Source organism: Cydia splendana, chromosome 8 (assembly GCF_910591565.1).
Source record: "Cydia splendana chromosome 8, ilCydSple1.2, whole genome shotgun sequence".
NCBI classification, from domain to species: domain Eukaryota; kingdom Metazoa; phylum Arthropoda; class Insecta; order Lepidoptera; family Tortricidae; genus Cydia; species Cydia splendana.
In genome coordinates, this window is record NC_085967.1 from 17539439 (window position 1) to 17557517 (window position 18079).

At 36.1% G+C, this 18079-nt stretch overlaps 2 protein-coding genes across 3 annotated transcripts in view; both read left to right on the forward strand.

Annotated features, from left to right (window-relative positions):
• Window positions 1–515: 515 nt before the first annotated feature.
• Window positions 516–12303, forward strand: LOC134793269 (uncharacterized). Of its 2 annotated transcripts, none has more exons than XM_063764835.1 (10): window positions 516–909; window positions 1342–1425; window positions 2342–2413; window positions 2521–2670; window positions 3650–3796; window positions 5839–6293; window positions 6895–7288; window positions 7488–7720; window positions 8416–8482; window positions 11103–12303. In XM_063764835.1, exons 1-10 carry the CDS (start codon window positions 627–629, stop codon window positions 12233–12235), a joined length of 3018 nt encoding a protein of 1005 aa, XP_063620905.1. In that variant the 5' UTR covers window positions 516–626; the 3' UTR covers window positions 12236–12303. The 2 variants fall into 2 exon arrangements, with proteins under 2 accessions (XP_063620905.1, XP_063620907.1); XM_063764837.1 differs by having other exon boundaries at window positions 3653–3796.
• A 475-nt stretch (window positions 12304–12778) lies between these two features.
• Window positions 12779–18079, forward strand: part of LOC134792939 (plectin-like) — a 64879-nt gene continuing 59578 nt past the window's right edge. The window contains exon 1 of the mRNA XM_063764411.1: window positions 12779–12976. The gene's annotated coding sequence lies outside the window, so the exon portion shown is untranslated. The remainder of the gene's footprint in view (window positions 12977–18079) is intronic.

An 18079-nucleotide genomic window follows, 5' to 3' on the forward strand; every position in this document is an offset into this window, starting at 1 on the left:
CTGAGAAGTAAACTATTTCATTTCCGGCTAAACTAAAACAATGTGGTGGCGCGTTGATTATATTACACTTAGTTTATCAAATCACTCGAGCAGTTTAATTCCCCATAATAATTTAAGTCCTATTGTAATATAAATGCAAACAATATATAATTACGTCTTGTAATCCGTTTTAGAGATGGCGTATTAATGTCACTTATTTTTATTTAAGTATTTTTCCATCTGACAGTTTCCATTTGACAGGAACAAAATGAACGAATGAACGAATGATTTTGGCATAAAGTAGTCGCAAACCCGAAACAATGTGTGCACACGGCGACCACACTTTATGTCACTTTGTGTCATGTGTCGACCCCACGGCTGTTAATCTACGTACAACGGAATGTGTACGATAGCGCCATGTTGCTTTTAGATGATACTGACAACTTGCCGCGCTCTGATTGGCCGATCGTCGCCTAAACGTCAGTTGTCAGTGGTTGTCGCCCATGTTTGTTGAAAACTTTGAACAGTTTAAATTATTTTCCATTGCAATAAAGTGTTGATCGAGTGAAGTTCTTGTACTTATCCTCTCCGCTTTATTTGTGATTCATCCATCACCCAGTTCTGCAAGCATTTATGCATTGTGCAAAATGTATTATCAGTGCTGTGTGTGTAAAACTCTGCGAAAGGACGCTTTTACTTTGTACCGTTTTCCTAGTACTGAGAAAAGACTCATTATGTGGTTGAAGTGTTTGGAAACAAATGGTTTTGGAAATATGTCGCCGGAGCAAGTTCGAAAAGCTTTTATTTGTGAGAAACACTTCGAACAGCGGTTTGTTTCGGCATCGACACGGCGTCTCAACGCGAAGGCTTATCCTTCGTTATTCAGTCAAGATGAGATTAACAGTGGGATCCCATCTCATGAAAATGCCGGTAAGTGTAGAAAATGATAAGAAGTGATATAATAAATCAGTCTAATCTAATTCGTATCATTTACGACCATAAAAGATAATGTCATAAACTTCTATGCAATTGATGACTCATGAATCACGGCATGGTGATTTTATTATGTGTAGGTAATACAAAGTGTTTGTTTATTCCTGTAATAAGAGCATATGTTTCTAGTAAGATAATTATTTCATGCGATCGATATTAATATCTTAACACTTGTGTGTTAATTTTAGCTTAGCATTTTTGTACTTCTTTGGGTAAAGATATCATTGGCAAGTGTTGCAGTCTTTTATTAATTATTTTATTTATATAGAAATTTCCCAATCCTAAAAAAACACCATGCAGAATTTGTAGATAAATAATACCACATTTCACTTTAGTTATTTAAAAATAATATTTTGTTATCAATTTTAGAAAACATGGATCCGCTGAAAGAACATGCATATGTTCGTAAATCACATGACGACCACACATACTGTCAACAAGTGCCTCAAAAAGGTTTGTTTAATTTTTCTGAAATGCATGATAGCCATGATAGATACTCAATTACATTTTAGGTGCAAATTAATGCCTTCTTATCAAAGACATTATTAATATTATTATGCACATATATATTTCATTAATGGTACTTAGATCTGCAAGCAATGTAAAGAATCAATTTCTTGTATTAAGGTCAGGCATGGCTAGTGTTTCCATGGGCAACATTTTTTTTTATAAAATATCACCACAAAAGTAAAAAAAAGTCAAAAGTATTTATTTGTCAAACATAAGTACAGGTCCCATATACATCACTGTAACACTATGTTGTGCCGTAAGGCATACAATTTTTCATTTATGGACTGTGACTGCATGCTGTGCGCAGTTACCATTAATTATCAAAATCATCTAACAAAAATTCACATACACTATAATTATATGTTATTAAATATTTATCATCCAAAATTATCATTTAAAAGTTAATTAAAATCTATTTATACATAATATGCTTTGTTATCTAAAAATTTAAATAACTTACTTTTGAAACTAATCATGTCATCTGTATTTCTTAGTTCAATAGGAATTTTATTAAAAAATTTGGCGCCATTTCAAATATACTTTTTCTAAATAACTCCGTTTTGGAAGGCAATTAATTTATTTTACCACTCTACCCTACCACAGTAATATTTCCAATAAGGAAACAAAACTGTCAGAGGAAGGACCTACATGCCTTACCAATATACGTACATTTTAATTACGCATGTATATAAGAAAAGCCAAAGTTATCCCATAGAAGTATTTCCGTAACTACCCATAACAAATTTGTAGCAATGTGCACTGTGTAGGTCCTTTGGAAGATATTTTATAATAATTATAAGCCCTTATTAACAATAATTTTCAACGGTTTTAATGTGTTTATTATGTATTTCTGTTTTAGCGTCTCCTGCCATTCCATCCACATCGGGGGTTAAATCAACCGCAGTGGGCCATACACCAAAACAGACTATGGGTAAGCTAAATAAATGAATATGACACTATTTCCTATGTATTTTAATATTATCACAAGTTATTAGTAAATCTTATAAAAAAAAATTAAAGTGCTATTTTATGTTACAGCCGTTTCTATAGCCACAGAACCTGTCCCGACAACTTCAGACATTGAAAAGGAGACCATGCCCGAACTATGCAGCAGCTTTATTACAGAACTTGTTGTAGCTGAGAAGGTTACAGCTTGTATTTCACCTAGTGTACAGTCACACAATGAAGGTTAGTGAATTCTTATCATTTTTACAAGCTTTTATTTACTTTCACCTGACCGTTGTCTGTGTGTAATCAAATCTTGCAAGTTAAATTTGATCCACTTACCGGTTTCCGATTGAGCTGAAATTTTACATACATATGTAAGTCGGGTGACAATGCAATATTATGGTGTCATCGAGGTGATCTGATGATGGAGACCGGAGGTGGCCATAGGAACTCCGTGATAAAACAACGAAACCTAATTGTGTTTGGGGTTCTTAGAATTGTCTCGATGAGTATTCGTTGCTTGTGGAAAAAAAAGTACAGTCGGCGATAAAAGCTTGTACCAAAAATGAAATTTTGGCCAAAAACTTATTTTGTGTTATTGTATGGCAGTGACAGTACATATAAAAGTACTTAATCATTTTTAAAGCAATGGCAATATTTTATGTTATTGTATGGCAATGACAGTGTTTACATAAAATAGTACTTAAACTTAATCATTTTTAAAGCAAAGGCAATATACCTATTCCCCACTATCATTTGAAACTTTATTACAATGTGATAGAGTTCAATTTTACATAATTTCTAACACTCTTATGCCCATTATAGGGTTATCTCACTCTGTCTTTCGCGTTATGAGTATGATGATAGTCACTGAGTAATGAAAAATAAAATCAAATAAATGTGTCATTCTATTTTAAGTGCTCAGAATCACGAAGTCTCTCTGTTCTAATAGGAGAAAAAAAGCCCCAAGGTTTATATATTCCTATTTCGTTACCATTTTCCATACTAAGTGTATGGAAATTTAATAATTTCAGAAGTCAATTTGTGTAACTAGTAATTTTAATGAAACTAAGTTTTACCTGTTCAGGTCTCGAAATTCTTGAATAACGATCATCATGTGTAAGTCTAACTAGAGTATGCCCCGTGCGAGCCTGCTAGAACTGAGGCATGATCCATATGTGTGAGACTGATTGTTTCATAATTGTTATTTCTGTTTCAGCAGTCTTTGTAACAACTGCTGAAGCTGCAATCAAACAATCAAATGCTGAAGAGCAGCAGATTTTGCCAGAAGCAAATATTCCAGAATGTGTTGCGGTTGAGGAGGTTACCTCTACCAATTCACCAAGGGAACAGTCTCAAGTTCAAAGTTAGTATTTACCTTGACAATATTTATATTTGATATTTTAGCCGCAATTTGTACATTGTAGTACAATTAAGTATAAAGTACCTGGGAGATTGAGTTTTGCTCGGAAAACATATAAAAACGCTTTACACACTAATTCAATCGTCCTAACTGGCATCCTAACTAAACAAATGGTTCTAGTTAGTGCAGTCAGAGTCTTACTAAACGCAGTTACAAAGAACCGTGTCCCGATTTGGGCCATGGTGCGTCCATTAATGAATCGCATACTAACGGATAGGGGTTTACGAGTACATTCACGGAAAAATAGTTTCATTGTTAATCAAAGTGGGCATATGATTATAGGCAACCCAACACTGGTGGCTTAATTGCCGTTTATGTCTGAAGATTCTTCAAGGATATTGTCAAATCTTATAAAATATGTCTCCCATTTCTGTTCATAGACGTTTTATTATTGTGTTAGATGCCTTGCATACTCTTATTACCAAATAATGGGCTAATTTGGTTAATTTTTTTTAATGAGTTTTTCGGAACTTATGTACGAAATATCATTTGATATTTGCCAGTCGCTTTTCGGTGAAGGAAAAACATCGTGAGGAAACCGGACTAATCCCAATAAGGCCTAGTTTCCCCTCTGGGTTGGAAGGTCAGATGGCAGTCACTTTCGTAAAAACTAGTGCCTACGTCAAATCATGGGATTAGTTGTCAAGTGGACCCCAGGCTCCCATGAGCCGTGGCAAAATGCCAGGATAACGCGAGGAAGAAGGAGAATGCGCTAATTTGGCCCGGTAGCAACGAAATCATACCGTATACCCAAAAGAAGGGGAGAGGGGAAATAGTCGGCTCCCCAGGTCTAATCTATGCTATATTTCTTCATTTTATTAGCAATAAGGGCAAGTTATATATCATTTTTGTATAATTTAGAGACGAGGAATTCATTTTTGAAATAATCGTTATACCTTTTCATACAAATAAACTGAATTTTGCACAAAAAATGAATATTATATGTATTTTTAGGACAATTTTGGCCTTTACAATCACAGTGTGGTGATTTATACTAAATAAAATATTGGACAATTTAGCTCATTTATTCCTCATTCTAAAAAGTATCACTTTATAATAGGCACTCATATATTTTTTGTGAATAATAATTTGTAGCGCGCGGCGGTAACGATTTCCATTTAAATTGAATTATGGCCAAAGTCAAACATTTTAAAATGTTAAAAAAAACTGAATCTGTCATTTGAAAAGTATGAATACAATGTTTCAATATTTTACAGATAAATTACATAGGCCAAGCAATAAGAAGGTATAGAGGGAAATGCTAGGAACACAATTTTTGACTCCGTAACTTTGTTTGGACTAGTTAGGAGGTGAACATATCAAAAGTCCCCGGCCGTAGCCCCGGTGCTGGGGGTAGAGGGGGAAAAGAAGGTCTCATTTTTCGGTTTTTCACTTATATCTTGGAAACTTTACGTCTTAGCGACATGACTACTAAGACAAACTAAAAGCTGATAATTCTTTTTACAAGTTTTATTAAGTCAAGTTTTTCGATATCTTAAATAGTTTTTGAGATATCCGCTCTTGAAAGTTTATTTTAAGGCTTTCAATTTTATCTTGATATCTACATTAGTGAAGCTGATAGGCCGTGTTTGGTATCATTTTCGTATAAATAGGGGGTGCTGGGTTTGGGGGGGGATGTCGCTAAGACGCAAAGTTTCCAAGATATTAGTGAAAAACCGAAAAATTAGACCTGCTTACCCCCCTCTTCCCCCCAGCACCGGGGCTACAGCCGGGGACTTTTGATATGTTCACCTCCCAACTAGTCTAAACAAAGTTACGGAGCCAAAAATTGTGTTCCTAGCATTTCGATATAGGCTATGCACTATATCTAATGAATAATGATATATAAGTTACTTCGGGACGCGACATGGCCCAGAACCCATACTATCCGGAATACGGTTCTTTACGATTTAGGAAGGATTTTGGATTAAGTGAGTGTCCACATAAAAATTTCCTAAATTAAATTAAATGCTTATATTTTTCAGGTGTTGTTGAAGTTAAAGTTCAAAGTGCGAAAAGGCCACAGAAGCAGAGGAAACGATTGATTGGGAAATTAATGAACCTGACACCAACGGGCCGAATGATATACGACGAATATAAAAAATCTAAACGTCAGGCAGATTTTTACCACAGGGCTAAGAGGGCCTTGAAATTCAACAAAGAGAAATCCTTTCAAGAATTGACAAAAGACATGAATCCGTATGCGAAAACTATTTTGAAAATGCAAATCAACCTTTGCAATAAAAATAAGAAAGGGCGTCGATTTTCATTGGAAGAAAAACTAATAGCACTGTCGATAATGAAACAAAGCCCTAAGTGCTATAGGTTCCTGCACAAAATTTTTATCCTGCCGTCGCGATCGACTCTAAATAAAATGGTTGCAGGACTTAAGATCGAGTCTGGGATTTGTCCTCAAGTATTTGAAGTAATAAGAAGAGAGGTATGTATCTACGTCATAAAATCTTAGGATCTACATTAAGTAATTGATAACTGAGTTAAACAATATCATGAAATCATAATTTTTAATAAAAAATACATTGCGAAGATTGTAAAAAAAAAACTAAAGCAAAAAAGGCATATTAAATTTGAACTTTCGTATTTTGATCACATATTAAAACAGTTAAGACCTGGTCTTACGCGAATTTATTGTGTAACCTTAATTTCCGACGTTTCGACACAGGTTTCAGTGGTCGTGGTCGCAGCTAACTGATGTCCTAGTAAAAAAAAATCGCGTTGGACCCGGTTTTAAATATATTTTAATAAAAGGAATATTGTTTTCATTTTGTTGAAAATTATAGAGTTTCATTGTAATAATTGTAATTTAAAAGGGACCTTGACCCGCGCTGTGAGTCATTCTTGGCTGTCCATCGAAATTGAACGCAGCAAGTGTGATAGGTACCTTTTCACTGGCGGTTTATTTAGTAGTTTCATATTGTGTTGAATTTTAGATTTATTAAGGGATCTTAGATATAATTTAGTTTTATTTATATATATACATTAGGTAAATGTTTTTAACGCTTATCTATGTATTTAAATTTCAGACCGAAAAATGGAGCTACAAAAAAAAACTGTGTTCAGTCATATTTGACGAAATGTCTTTAGAGGCTGGCTTGTCTTATGACAAAAACAAAGATAAAATTAATGGGTTAGTAGAGCTTGGCGAGAGAAAAAATGATTTCGCTGATCATGCCCTCGTGTTTATGTTGAGAGGAGCTGTCCACAAGTGGCAGCAGCCAATAGCCTTTTATTTTTGCCAAGGCGCTACTAAAGGCACAGAATTAAAAAGTATACTCGTGGATATTATCACAGCGGTTGTAGGATGCGGGTTAAAGCCGATATCCCTTATTTGCGACCAAGGGTCAGCTTTCCAAGCGGCTCTAAATTGCCTGAAGGCTGACACAGCGCGTGACCAATTACTGACAAATCAGGAACCAGGTTAGTAGTACTTATAGGTTTAATAACACTTTGAATTGATGTATGTTAAATAATTCTTCAAGGCTTAATTTTTTTTTACCATAGCGCGGGGCAGATCATTGCAAAGCCATCGTAAAACAGTTGTAACTCGAAAATAGAATAAGATATTTCAAAGGTGTGATATTTGAAGTGTTTTTTTAATTTTCTGTGTTTTTTTTAGATGGCACAGTAACAATAAACGAAGTCAAACTGATGGTTATATTCGACCCTCCTCATCTTATTAAAGGATTGAGAAATAATTTTTTGAATAAAGACATTTCCTTTGAAGGAAAATTATCCACATGGAGAGACATCGTGGATGTATACGAAACGGACTGCAATAATATGGAAACAAGAATGCTGCATAAGTTAAATGACCAGCATGTGATACCTGAAAAAATTAAAAAGATGAAGGTTGGTGCCGATTTTTACTAAGACTGCGCAGAGCGTCAAGTGACGCCCTCATTAGGGGGTTTGTGTTTTCTAATAAACCAATTAATTTCTGTATAAATAAGTATATATTAATAGTGTTGTCCTACTTATCCCACAATAATTAATCTGTGATATAGTTTTATATGTTACTTACTTTTGACTTCATCACTTGAACGGAAAAAAGTGGCCACCATTTGCCATTTAGATGATGTAGCAAAATAAAGCTATGAGACAATAATGATTATAATGAACAAAAGTTGGTGAAATCAATAGGGCTACAATTTTAATATATATACTTACACTTACTGGATTATAGACAAATGGATTGGTTTATTAGAAAACACAATAATGAGGGCGTCACTGACTCACTTGACAGTCGATACCCTCTCAATGTGTGAAATCTAGTATAACTAAAGATTTTCTTATACAATCAACTAGCATATGCTTTACCTATGTACTGTAGTAAATGGTTCCGTCCTTATAATCAGCCTATAGATGCATTGAGAATGTTATGACCAGTTGGAATATTTTAATGATTTTATATCCTAATACTCAAGTAATTTATACTGCATTCACATTGCTGCATTTTATCCGCTAAAATATAGTTTGGTTATTGGTATTTTAATATATTAACGATATATTACATATTGAGTACTGAAATATATATTTCTTTTCAGGTCAAGAACTGTGTAAAAGTATTTAGTTACACACTGTCTTCGGCTCTATCTTACACAGCCAACTTCTGTAAGTAATTATTTTTTCTCCTTTTCACTAACATAAATAGTTAGGTACCCATTTGTAGAATGCATGAGTAAAAAGATAGTTATACTGGGTGTGGCCTGTAACATGAGCAAATAATTAAAACATAGACTCTACTCCTTAAACGGTGACACTTTTGTTCAACAACTTTTAAAAATTATGAAGTATTTTGACTCCCTATTTTTCATACAAAATAAATATTATCTTCAATGGACGCCATCGCCGCGCCATATCATTGTGATAGACGTTGCTTGTCACGCCTTAAACATAACAAAATTCGCAATACATTGCGTCTTAGAATAAACTTTAAAGTGTATTAGAAATCAAACCACAAGTTATTTTTTAAAGTCGCTGAACAAATGTTGGTCAGTATGAGGAGTACAGCCTACAGTTTAATTTTTTGCTCATATTACAGGCCACACCCGGTATATAGGTACATATCTAGATTAATATCCGGTAGACCGAGAAGACTCAGAACACGAATCCCTACTTATATTATATGCGAAAATATTTGTCTGTCTGCAGGGCCGGATTAAGCATGTCGGGGCCCCTAGGCAGTGCAAGGCTCGGGGCCCCCTTACAGTCAATTCTGCATACAGCATGTTCAGTTACAGGGAAAAAAGTTTGCGTTTTTAATTGCAATCTTCAGCCGAGCCGATCCGAGTCTAGTCAGAACGATGTCTTTTTCGCACTTATTGCTTGGACATAAAGCTTTTTTCTAACACCGACCATAAGACAAAACGCCGAGCCACATTATTAGGAGCTACATGGTAATAAAGAATTTCCATATGTTAAAATTATTAGTGTTAGACCAAGATAAGTCTGCAACGATTTTGATAGCACACGCAGTGCAAGTGTTATTTTAAACGTCAAACTTCTATGAAATTCATCATCTTCCCCGCGTTATCCCGGCATTTTTGCCACGGCTCATGGAAGCCTTGGGTCCGCTTGGCAACTAATCCCGAGTGCGTAGGCACTAGTTTTTACGAAAGCGACTGCCATCTGACCTTCCAACCCAGAGGGTGAACTAGGCCTTATTGGGATTAGTCCGGTTTCCTCACGATGTTTTCCTTCACCGAAAAGCGACTAGTAAATATCAGATGATATTTCGTACATAAGTTCCGAAAAACTCATTGGTACGAGCCGGGGTTCGAACCCGCAACCTCCGGATTGAAAGTCGCACGCTCTTACCGCTAGGCCACCAGCGCTTCAAACTTCTATGAAATTATAACGTATAAATAACACTTGCACTGCGTATCTTATCTAAATCATTGCAGACTTTTCTTGGTCTAACTGTATTCATTCACCAGTCAAGCTATAACATGTAGATAGAGGGCCAACCAAAAAACTTAGCAAAAACGCGAGCGCAGCGAGCGCAAAATTTTTTTACAATATCGCAAATTGTGAAAGCCTGTTAAAAGGCCAGGCCGGGTACCGATCTTCACCTGGGCCTAAAAGTCCGAAGTGCCCCAGTGAGGCGAGCTTTCATGCGAACTCAAAGCCGTTCAGGCTTCGGGATAAGTAGTTGAGCACAGACACGAACCAAATTCCATTGTATTAAAAAGCGAGACCGCTGGCCGAGCTAGCCGCAGCGAGGCCAAAGGCTAAGCTGAAGTAGAGGAGATGAGAAACACATACCAATGGTAAAATGAGGTAAAAGTGAGGCTGAAGTAAAGGTAGAGCTCAGCAATCTCCGCATTGCTCGACAAGCCCGAAGCGTTTTTTTAGCGAAGTGAGCTTTCATGTGAGGCAAAAGGCCAAGCTACTGAAATAAATGTTGATATTTCTTAAAAAGCGACGCCGAAGGCCGAGATGTAAGGAAGGAGCGCTCTAACATGAACCAATCGTCGAAATAGGTCACTTTTGTGACGTATTTTTACATACATACATTTTGTATGGACCGTCACTAAACTGACACCCAAAATTCGTATGAAAAACTGGGGACACTTTTTTTCTTTGTTTTAATCAATAGTCCTCGTGATTCTGAGTCGATATAACCCAGAAGTTGTTCGAAAAAAAGTAAATGTTAACATTTTTTCAGAAAACCTTTACAACAGGGCCCCGTTTCTCAAAAGCTTGTAACTTGTAATACAAGCGGATGTCACTTTTTGACAGCTTTTGTTAGAAAGGGACTTCCACTTGTATTACAAGTTACGCTTTTAAGTTAAGCTTTTGAGAAACGGGCCCCAGGTACGCATATGCCCCGCAAACTGTAACGTATTGCTTCCATTTTATTACAGTTTCATTAAATTAAAGAATGGATCGAAAAAAAGACAATAACAAAGCATACTCATTATTAATAAGAACAAAAAATTTACGCGTGAATTATGACCCTATGAAACATTTTTTTTTTGTGATGGTGCGCTCTGAGCCGCCGGGGCCCCCTAGCCGAGGCGGGGCCCCTAGGCAGTTGCCTACTTTGACTTAGGGTTAATCCGGCCCTGTCTGTCTGTTGCTATAAAGTGCTGCAGGGAATGAAATAAAATTTATGAAGATAGAACAATAGGTATAGATAGTGAATACTATTGATGATAAAGTACCTACTTGAACTTCACAAATCTATTATGCATAAAATAAACAAATATGGTCATTTTCTTATTTTTAGCTCACTATGCGGACGGCAGACCTGTGAGTGAAACATTAAGAAACACTGCTGAAACAGTTTTGTTCTTTGATAAATTGTTTGATAGCATCAACGGATCAGCAACCTATTCACAAAAGAAAGGAAAAGAGCTACGCTGTGCAGTGACAGAAAAATCTAAGCACCATGAATTTTGGCCGGAGAGCATCGAGAAACTGGAAAAAATTAAATATGTAGATTCCAAGGGAAATCCGAAATCCGTGCCTTCCTTAAAAAACTTTATTGCCACGGTAAAAACATTCATGAAGCTGTGGCAGTTTTTTAAGAGCAAAAATATGACAATAATGCGCCCAAGGTTCTTCAATTCAGATCCAATTGAAAACTTCTTTGGCCAAGTCAGGGCCTATAATTATAGGAACAACGACCCCAACTGCCACAGTTTCAAGAACACCTTTAAATCATTATTGATTACTAGAATGATAAAGTTTCATGGTGACGCTTATAATTGTGAGGATGACTCGGCAGACCAAATAATTAATTTAAAATCATTATTTGAAGATAGTGAAACTGCTAGGGTCGAGCCGGGTCATCCCAAAGTAGGAGATGTAGAAGATACTGTAGAAGAGGCCCAACGGGAGCAACCAAATGTTCTCCATTCGCGAGCGTACACTGCTGGATGGGTGGTAACAAAAACAATGCAGAAATATAATAATCAATGTGACAGTTGCAGAAAAAGCCTTACTACTAAAGAAGGCGCAATCCACAAATGGATTCATCAAAGAGAGTATGATGCCGCCACGAAACGCCTTACTTACCCATCCAGAGGTGCTGTTCGGTGTTTCGGTACAATTATTAAAGAAACAAACGGATTCTTGGAACACCGAGCCCATGAATTAAATCTGACGGCCAAAATTATGGAAAAAATTTTGTTCAACAATCCATTTAGTTTCTTTAAATGTACCACACACCGTGAAATTTTGTCATATTTTATTTCCGTGACAGTAAAGTTCTCGATTACAAATTGGTGCAATAACATTAATAAAATATTAAAAGGAACGGATATTGTGCGGATAAAAAACCGCACTTTGCCTGCGATGCAGCAGAAAGCTTTTTTAAAATATAAGAAAAGACTGAGGAATAAATCGTTTAATAAATAAAATTGTGTTTTATTTAAATTATTGCGACAAGTGTAGTTCCCGGCATTTAAATTGAACACTGACTCAATTTTACTGTATAAGTCGGTGTTCAATTTAAATGCCGGGAACTATATCAATTATAAGTATTAATTTCCTAAGGAGGAGGGGGAGGGGGGGCTGGTCACGCAAGGTTGGCTGTATACGTTACGTCCTTTGCTACGCATCAATTCAAAATTTAAAAAAAAGAAACGTCATACATGACTAGGAGTACAGATAAAATATACTTGTCTAACGTACATAGTCTTTGTTCCCGAGTTGGCGGTCTGATCTCTTTGTAGTCTGTGGTTTTCATTATAAAAAGCAATTCTGTGAAAGTTGTGGTGGGAGTGTGTTCAGTGGTGTGGTAGTGACGGAATAAACAATGCAGCTAAATTAAATGTCTTTGCTATGTTGGTGCACATGCAAGTCGCACAAAATTTAATGATTGAAAGTTGAATGTGCGAGTGTCCTTGCCTTACGTCAAACTTGTATCTTATCTGTGCAAGCGTTGGTTGGTTCGATGCGTCTGGTAGTTACGGCTTGATTTTATCTTCAATTTTTAAGTTTTTCCGTGTTTTTGTATTAAATTGGACGTATAAGTGATCAAACATTATAATAATTTAGCGGTTACTTTTGTTCCTTAAGTTACTATTGTGATTTTTCCAGTTTTACTGACTTTACATCAGGAAAAGCACCACACACATCGATTTTGGGAGTTAACAGGTATGTAATAATCGTAATCCTTAATTTTATGGCTATTGTTATCTATAAGTATTATAAAAATAATATAAAGAACTCACTAATCAATATCTTCCAAGTTGTATTAAAACTACATAGTCACATTTATAAATTCTGTTATTTTTTTATTACCATCAATAATAACTTCAAAAGTGCCTATGAGGTTTCAGTTTAGCCACAGGATGGCTGATTTATTCAAACCACAGTAATTAGATGTACATTTCCGTCATCATGTATATCTATAATAATTTGAATTCATATGCTGAATTAGCCATTTAAGGACAACTACGGAATTAATATAGCAGTAGTTTATATGGTAGTCAAATTGTGGTATTTTTAATTCAATCAGTAGCTGAATTGTTGATAAATATGCTCCATAAATAATAAATAAATAGGTTCAATTACAAAGCGCATGCCAGACAGGTGCTGCATGAAGTGGCTCATGTTATTTGTAGGAATGAATATTATGGTTTGTATGGTAACTAATTAATAATGAAAAAATTAAGATTTGAAGGGAAACTTATGGTTTATGATTATAACACCGTAAAAACGCAGTAAGATGTATGTATTATAGGTACTTTTAAAACACCTTATACCTTTAATTACATAAACCAACAACAATACAACATTTGGTTCTCCGAAGCAGATAATTTTATAATTAAATGGTTAGCCACTAAATGGTTGATTTCTGTTCCTAGTATTGATTGGTTGTTATTTCATCAAACCAGCTAGCTCCTACCCACCTAATTGCCCAGCTGTTTTTGTTACAGTCCACTTAGACTGTCTCGCACCAATTGCTTCATGCAATTTATTATTTGATGTCTAAACTATGTTTCTAATTAGATTATGTAATGTTTTTTTTTTCATACATTTGTCCAACCAATCAAGAGACATGCAACTAAAGAGGGTGCACTTCCTTTGATTGAAGATAGTGCTAATTAAATGCGAGTGCAACTATTTGCTACATGGCATACACATACATCTCATGGTTTTCAAACCTCAGAAATTGTCAGTATTATCGGTACATGTAATGAAAACTTGCCAGTTAACTAGAAAGTTTTAATTAATTGAGATTAATTATAGTTACATTTGTTGTATGTACTTTTATATGATTTATGTAGGTATTTAAAAATAACTAGGTACATATTATTACCACTAAATATAATGCTGATCTAAAAAAAACACTAAATTAAGCACATCTTTCTGTTCTAACCCTTCGAGTACCAGTTACAGATACCTAATGTAAAAAAAACCTCTAATTCCTAGGGTTATTAGCTTTTCATACATTTTGTATAAAATTCCTTGCACAATATCATGTGTGACTAAGAGGTAAATTTTAAGAAAATTTAATTGCTGGGTAGGTTGTAGATTATTTTGTAAAACAGCATCTGTTCTAATTACCGATATGTCACGTTAGCACGCCTAGCTGCATTTTATTCACAGACCACGAGAAATTCCTTATCTCGCAGAAAGCATAATTCACCAAGTTATTATTATTATGCCCGAGTTAGATTTCCGCGTCGCGTGTGCCTAGGGGAGCTAGATGACGCAACGCGTTTATTTTAGGCGGCATTAAACTTATTTCGTCCATAACTGCTAGCACGGTATTCCAACTACCTTCCTAGCAAGCATTCAACCTAGATAACCAGCATAAGATTGACCGCAATCTGTAGCAGCTACGCGTGATTAGAGCTCTGTTTTATACTGGTCCGTCCCAGCATTCTTAGCGATAGAAATGCATGCGCGCTGAAATGCGAACTGCCTTTTAACGGCTTCGACGGTTAAATTTGATTTACGGTCTTATTAATTGTTTCCTTTAATTGTCACGTGCCGTTAAGAATTACGAAATGTAACGGCGATTTTTGTTCCGTGTGTGTAATGCTTGCTCTGCTTACGAGTTTAGTCTCGGCAAGACAATATGATTGACGAAATAAGAAATGCAACAAGACACAATATTTAAACTCCTGTATTTAGGTCTCGTCGAGAATAAACTCAGCTTTAGGTGGTAGGACAAACAATAGAATACTTGGTAGGACCTCTGTATCTGTATCTTTCGTTTTCCGTCAGTTGTTAGTGTTTTTTGCCGATTGCATCCTAGAAGAGTTAGAGTTCGCTCGGTTATAGATACAAGAATTCAAGTAGACGCAGGAGTTGTTCAAAAACCTTCCAACTTAGCAGGAAAACTAGACTTTATTAGGCTGCACAGAATATTTATATAACGATAATTTTTCTTTCAACTTCCTGTGTGTTTGCTTCCTCTAACTTAGGCCCACTTGCACCATTCTACTAACCCGAAGCAGTGGGGAGACACTCCTGACTTTGGTCGAACTCGGCTCCGTTCGCCTCAGCATTGCTCCGAGCAATTATTAGGGTTGGCACCACTTGACTTCCTTGTGCGTGCACGACCATAGATAAGATAATCACTAGAATTTTGACAACCCTAAATAGCCGAAAGGGATAGTGCTATATATTAGAAAGGAATAGCATGATTTGACCCTGAATCGCTGTCAAACTTCGGGTTTGTAGGAAGTGTCCTTTCTGTACGGTAGTACTATTATTTCTTCTGTGCCCGAAGTTAACCGGTTAAACCTGGAGTTACCATGGTTACCAGTACAATTTGACACTAGGTTAACGGTTTAACCACTTAACCCCGGGTCATTGGGATGGTGCAAGTGGGCCTTAGGGGCTGTCCATAAATTACGTCACCCCCTTCCCCCTAACATCATCCAAAAATCATGCTTCGAATGACCCCGTTTCCTCCTACGTCATGCTACCATCATCCGATGCCCAGAATTATGAATAGCCCCTTACAGTTTAAAGACATTAATTCATAGATTCCGATCTCTAAAACTAGGCAAGCAAGTAACCGGGTCAAAATATGGCCGGGTCTATCTTTCATAAGTTTCATAACGCAGCCGGTGAACGCTGCCCGTGACGATTTCAATTTGCGTTCACTTTGTTTACATCAGTTTCAGTGCAACACCGGCTTAATTGGCCGTGTAGCTTGTAACGTCTTACAGCGTGGTTTCATTCAATGTTTTTTTGGTCTCCAGGCAACAGATGACTTGACCGTATTTATCTACCTAAATGGAGTGCAACTCTTTTGTTTACATTTGTTTGAAATTAATTATACATCAGTCAAGTGAGTAGGTACGATGTAGGCAAACAAGACTTGTTTGATTTTGATGGACTATATTTATTATATTTGTGATCGGTCTATTCCATATATTATTTATTTCAGAAGCTAACTGATGAACTTCATGTGATCATGACTTCGGAACTCACAAACTATGAGTTTTGCTCGACATTCCAAACATGAGTTTATGATTTTAAAATGATGATTGAATCCGTATATCCTAACTTTTCAAATCCATACACGTTACCGACCGTTTTATAGACCACTTATTGCTGTCTTAGTAATGCAATTGGGCAATTAAAATCGTATCGTATAATGATAGGACCCACAGTTAAGAGAACAGCAATCTGAAAAAGCAACAACGTTTGACCTCCGAGCTTATGCCACATATATTATTTCTCACAAATTACAGGGTGACTTTAGGAACATAAGATGTCGCGTGCGACGTTACACGCAACATTAGATGCCGCGACAGCCTACCTCTGACGTAAGACGTGATGCAAATACTGAAGACTGCGGCAATTGCGACTTGATCGTGGAAATTATGTATTTAACTGACCACAAAATCCTGACTCGTCTGCATCGGCATTTCCGCGTTAATGTGTTAGTCAGATTTTTTATCGGTACGGAAGTTTATTACATTCTTGATGTGCTTGACACGCTTAAATCTACGAGTTGGTTTTTACAATTAGCAAGTGATAAATCTCGTCCTATGATGGGATATTGTACTTTATACCAATGAGACCTCCGTAATATAGGGAAAGTCCCAAAGCATAACAACTTTATTCGAGGTACTTTCGATCTTCACAACTTGTTCAAACTTTAAATATAACAAGTCACGCTCGCGCCTTGGGTGACACTGACAGTCTTTCGAACAATACCTTTCTTGAGTGTCTTTGTTTCTCAGTTTGGTCTAATTTGCTCTTAGTGGTCGTGTAAGTTCATTGTATTTTAATTGCTTATTTTGTTTTAGGCAATTGCTCTATATAAACCTAGCTTTAACATGGCACATTTACCAAATTAAGTCATTTGTGGTGATATTTTCGTAAACAATCTTTTTATCTACATGTATGAGGTCGTTTTGTTTCCAAGTAAATTTGCATTGATCTTTGTCATTTAAATGGCTTTACCTTGTTCTTTAACACTTAAAAGTTAATTGCCCACCAATGTCGACTACTATCTTAAAGAAACTTTTATCTTATATTTGAAAAAAAAAAAACGAATTGTACGCAATCGTTTCCGAACGTTACCTATTATTTTTAATCTCGTGACTACGCTTTCATTTCACCCCATTTTCATTGTTCTCTGTAACATTTAGAAGCTTTATTAGCTCCTAAAGCTTTATGATGTATTCATTGTTCGTTCACCTTTACCAGGAAGTGAGCATTAACCTTTATCGCAACCTTTCCTTGCGAACCTGTGCGGGGTTATTAAGCTAGGTTGACCTGGATTCATGTTTCACTAACACGTTCCTTCGCCTTCCGCTTGTACGCACAACACAGACGTATAAACACTATTTAGATATCTCGATTCTGTTAACATTTTGCTCCTGAGCCTCTACCATCAGTTTTGACATTGACATAACGCTCACGTCTACGTAATTTACTTTCTGTACATCTCGCTTGCACTTATATGCGAGTACGAGCGAGATGCATAGAAAGTAAGTTACGTAGACGTGAGCGTATATGTCAATGTAAAAACTGATGGTAGACGTACTGGTATGCAGAACACGAGGTATATTTACGCCAGCTACCCTACCTTTACCATTACGTAAGAGGCATGTATATAACTAAAAGAGACAACTATTTATATAAATAACCTTAAATAGTATGTGGTGATGAGTAAGATTTTTCAACGGTCTCGAATATATACTGTCTTAAATTCTTAACGGTGAGTGTATTTTTTTTTCGCTTGTAGTTCAGTATTGACGCTATGAGCGGTTTTTCGTGCCT

Excerpts from the sequence above, each read along its gene's own strand:
- LOC134793269 (XM_063764835.1), top strand. The coding sequence starts at position 627 with ATGTATTATCAGTGCTGTGTGTGTAAAACTCTGCGAAAGGACGCTTTT. Across the intron at positions 2,671-3,649 it reads TGTACAGTCACACAATGAAG|CAGTCTTTGTAACAACTGCT; the intron begins GTTAGTGAATTC and ends TTTCTGTTTCAG. Across the intron at positions 8,483-11,102 it reads ATCTTACACAGCCAACTTCT|CTCACTATGCGGACGGCAGA; the intron begins GTAAGTAATTAT and ends TCTTATTTTTAG.